At 54.6% G+C, this 2,745-nt stretch overlaps 1 protein-coding gene across 1 annotated transcript; it reads right to left on the bottom strand.

The window, feature by feature from the left end:
• Positions 1-279: 279 nt before the first annotated feature.
• On the bottom strand, positions 280-1,542 carry LOC139533372 (trichohyalin-like). The gene has a single exon (XM_071331417.1). It carries the CDS (start codon positions 1,540-1,542, stop codon positions 280-282), a length of 1,263 nt encoding a protein of 420 aa, XP_071187518.1.
• Positions 1,543-2,745: the final 1,203 nt, after the last annotated feature.

Raw genomic sequence — 2,745 nt, 5'->3', positions numbered from 1 at the left:
CACTCCCTACCCCTTCCCTCTCTCCCCCATTCACTCCTCTCTCTCTCTACCCCTTCCCTCTCTCCCCCATTCACTCCTCTCTCTCCCTACCCCTTCCCTCTCTCCCCCATTCTCTCCTCTCTCTCCCTACCCCTTCCCTCTCTCCCCTTCCCTCTCTCTCTCTCTCTCCCTACCCCTTCCCTCTCTCCCCTTCCCTCTCTCTACCCTTCCCCCCCCTCCGTCTCGTAGTCTGCCTCCTGCACTCCGTCTCCTCTTGACAGCTCTCCCTCCTCTCTCTCCCTACCCCTTCCCTCTCTCCCCCATTCTCTCCGTCTCGTAGTCTGCCTCCTGTGCTCCGTCTCCTCTTGACAGCTTTCCGTCTCTCTCTCCGTCTCGTAGTCTGCCTCCTGTGTTCCGTCTCCTCTTGACAGCTTTCCGTCTCTCCCTCCGTCTCGTAGTCTGCCTCCTGTGTTCCGTCTCCTCTTGACAGCTTTCCGTCTCTCTCTCCGTCTCGTAGTCTGCCTCCTGTGTTCCGTCTCCTCTTGACAGCTTTCCATCTCGTAGTCTGCCTCCTGTGTTCCGTCTCCTCTTGACAACTTTCCGTCTCTCTCTCCGTCTCGTAGTCTGCCTCCTGTGTTCCGTCTCCTCTTGACAGCTTTCCGTCTCTCCCTCCGTCTCGTAGTCTGCCTCCTGTGTTCCGTCTCCTCTTGACAACTTTCCGTCTCTCTCTCCGTCTCGTAGTCTGCCTCCTGTGTTCCGTCTCCTCTTGACAGCTTTCCGTCTCTCTCTCCGTCTCGTAGTCTGCCTCCTGTGTTCCGTCTCCTCTTGACAGCTTTCCGTCTCTCCCTCCGTCTCGTAGTCTGCCTCCTGTGTTCCGTCTCCTCTTGACAGCTTTCCGTCTCTCGCTCCGTCTCGTAGTCTGCCTCCTGTGTTCCGTCTCCTCTTGACAGCTTTCCGTCTCTCTCTCCGTCTCGTAGTCTGCCTCCTGTGTTCCGTCTCCTCTTGACAGCTTTCCGTCTCTCCCTCCGTCTCGTAGTCTGCCTCCTGTGTTCCGTCTCCTCTTGACAGCTTTCCATCTCGTAGTCTGCCTCCTGTGTTCCGTCTCCTCTTGACAGCTTTCCGTCTCTCGCTCCGTCTCGTAGTCTGCCTCCTGTGTTCCGTCTCCTCTTGACAGCTTTCCGTCTCTCCCTCCGTCTCGTAGTCTGCCTCCTGTGTTCCGTCTCCTCTTGACAGCTTTCCGTCTCTCGCTCCGTCTCGTAGTCTGCCTCCTGTGTTCCGTCTCCTCTTGACAGCTTTCCGTCTCTCGCTCCGTCTCGTAGTCTGCCTCCTGTGTTCCGTCTCCTCTTGACAACTTTCCGTCTCTCTCTCCGTCTCGTAGTCTGCCTCCTGTGTTCCATCTCCTCTTGACAGCTTTCCGTCTCTCCCTCCGTCTCGTAGTCTGCCTCCTGTGTTCCGTCTCCTCTTGACAGCTTTCCGTCTCTCCCTCCGTCTCGTAGTCTGCCTCCTGCAGTCCGTCTCCTCGAACAGGTCTCTCTCTACCCTTTCTCTCCTCCTCCTCCTCATCTCATTCCTTACACCATGCCCTTATTTCCTTCTTTTCCCTGTCCTCTATTTTCACAATCTATCTATCTAGCTACCGAACTTCCTCCGTCGGTCGGCCATCCTTCTCTCTCTTGCCCTCTTCCCTCGCTCTCCCACCTTTCAATGTTTAGGGCCCCTCTCTCGTTATAAACCTCACTGTTGCCCACACATTAACCCTACTGTTTTCTCTACGTCTTCCCTTTCTCCTCTTTCCCTCTCAACCACCCTTCTACCATGGATATAACCTTCCTTCTGCTATAACCTTCCTTCTGCTATAACCTTCCTTCTGCTATAACCTTCCTTCTGCTATAACCTTCCTTCTGCTATAACCTTCCTTCTGCTTATCCTAACCTTTCTCCATCTGCCTCAGCCCTTGTCCTAACCCAGCTCTCTCTGCACTTGTCCTATAACCCCCCTCTCTATGCTCTTGTTCTTACCCCTCTCTCTCTCTTCCCTTATCCTAACCCCTCTCTCTCTCCTTGCCCTTGTCCTATCCCTCTCTCTGCCCTTGTCCTAACCTATCTCTCTGCCCTTGTCCTAACCCTCTCTCTGCCCTTGTCCTAACCCCTCTCTCTCTGCCCTTGTCCTAACCTCTCTCTCTCTGCCCTTGTCCTAACCTCTCTCTCTCTGCCCTTGTCCTAACCTCTCTCTCTCTGCCCTTGTCCTAACCTCTCTCTCTCTGCCCTTGTCCTAACCTCTCTCTCTCTGCCCTTGTCCTAACCTCTCTCTCTCTGCCCTTGTCCTAACCTCTCTCTCTCTCTGCCCTTGTCCTAACCTCTCTCTCTCTGCCCTTGTCCTAACCTCTCTCTCTCTGCCCTTGTCCTAACCCCTCTCTCTCTCTGCCCTTGTCCTAACCCCTCTCTCTCTCTGCCCTTGTCCTAACCTCTCTCTCTCTGCCCTTGTCCTAACCTCACTCTCTCTGCCCTTGTCCTAACCTCTTTCTCCCGCTCTGCCCTTATCCTAACCCCTCCCTCCCTCCCTCTCTCTGCTCCCCCTTTCCACCGTCTGTCTACAAATGTCTCAACTGTACTTTTACCCATAACCCCTCCATCCCTCTCCCTTTGTCCCTTGCTCTCCTTCCTCCCAAAGTTCATAATCTTCCATTCCCTCGATGATTCTGTCCCCAGAGCTCTCCTAACCCAGACACCATGTCTACACACACACTGCCTCCAAACAGACACACCT

The sequence above is a fragment of the Salvelinus alpinus genome, chromosome 11 (genome assembly GCF_045679555.1).
Source record: "Salvelinus alpinus chromosome 11, SLU_Salpinus.1, whole genome shotgun sequence".
NCBI classification, from domain to species: Eukaryota; Metazoa; Chordata; class Actinopteri; order Salmoniformes; family Salmonidae; genus Salvelinus; species Salvelinus alpinus.
This window is presented reverse-complemented; position numbering and strand designations above follow the sequence as displayed.

What these genes read in the sequence shown, in the direction of transcription:
- LOC139533372 (XM_071331417.1), bottom strand. Translation starts at nt 1,542, where the DNA reads ATGAGGAGGAGGAGGAGAGAAAGGGTAGAGAGAGACCTGTTCGAGGAG.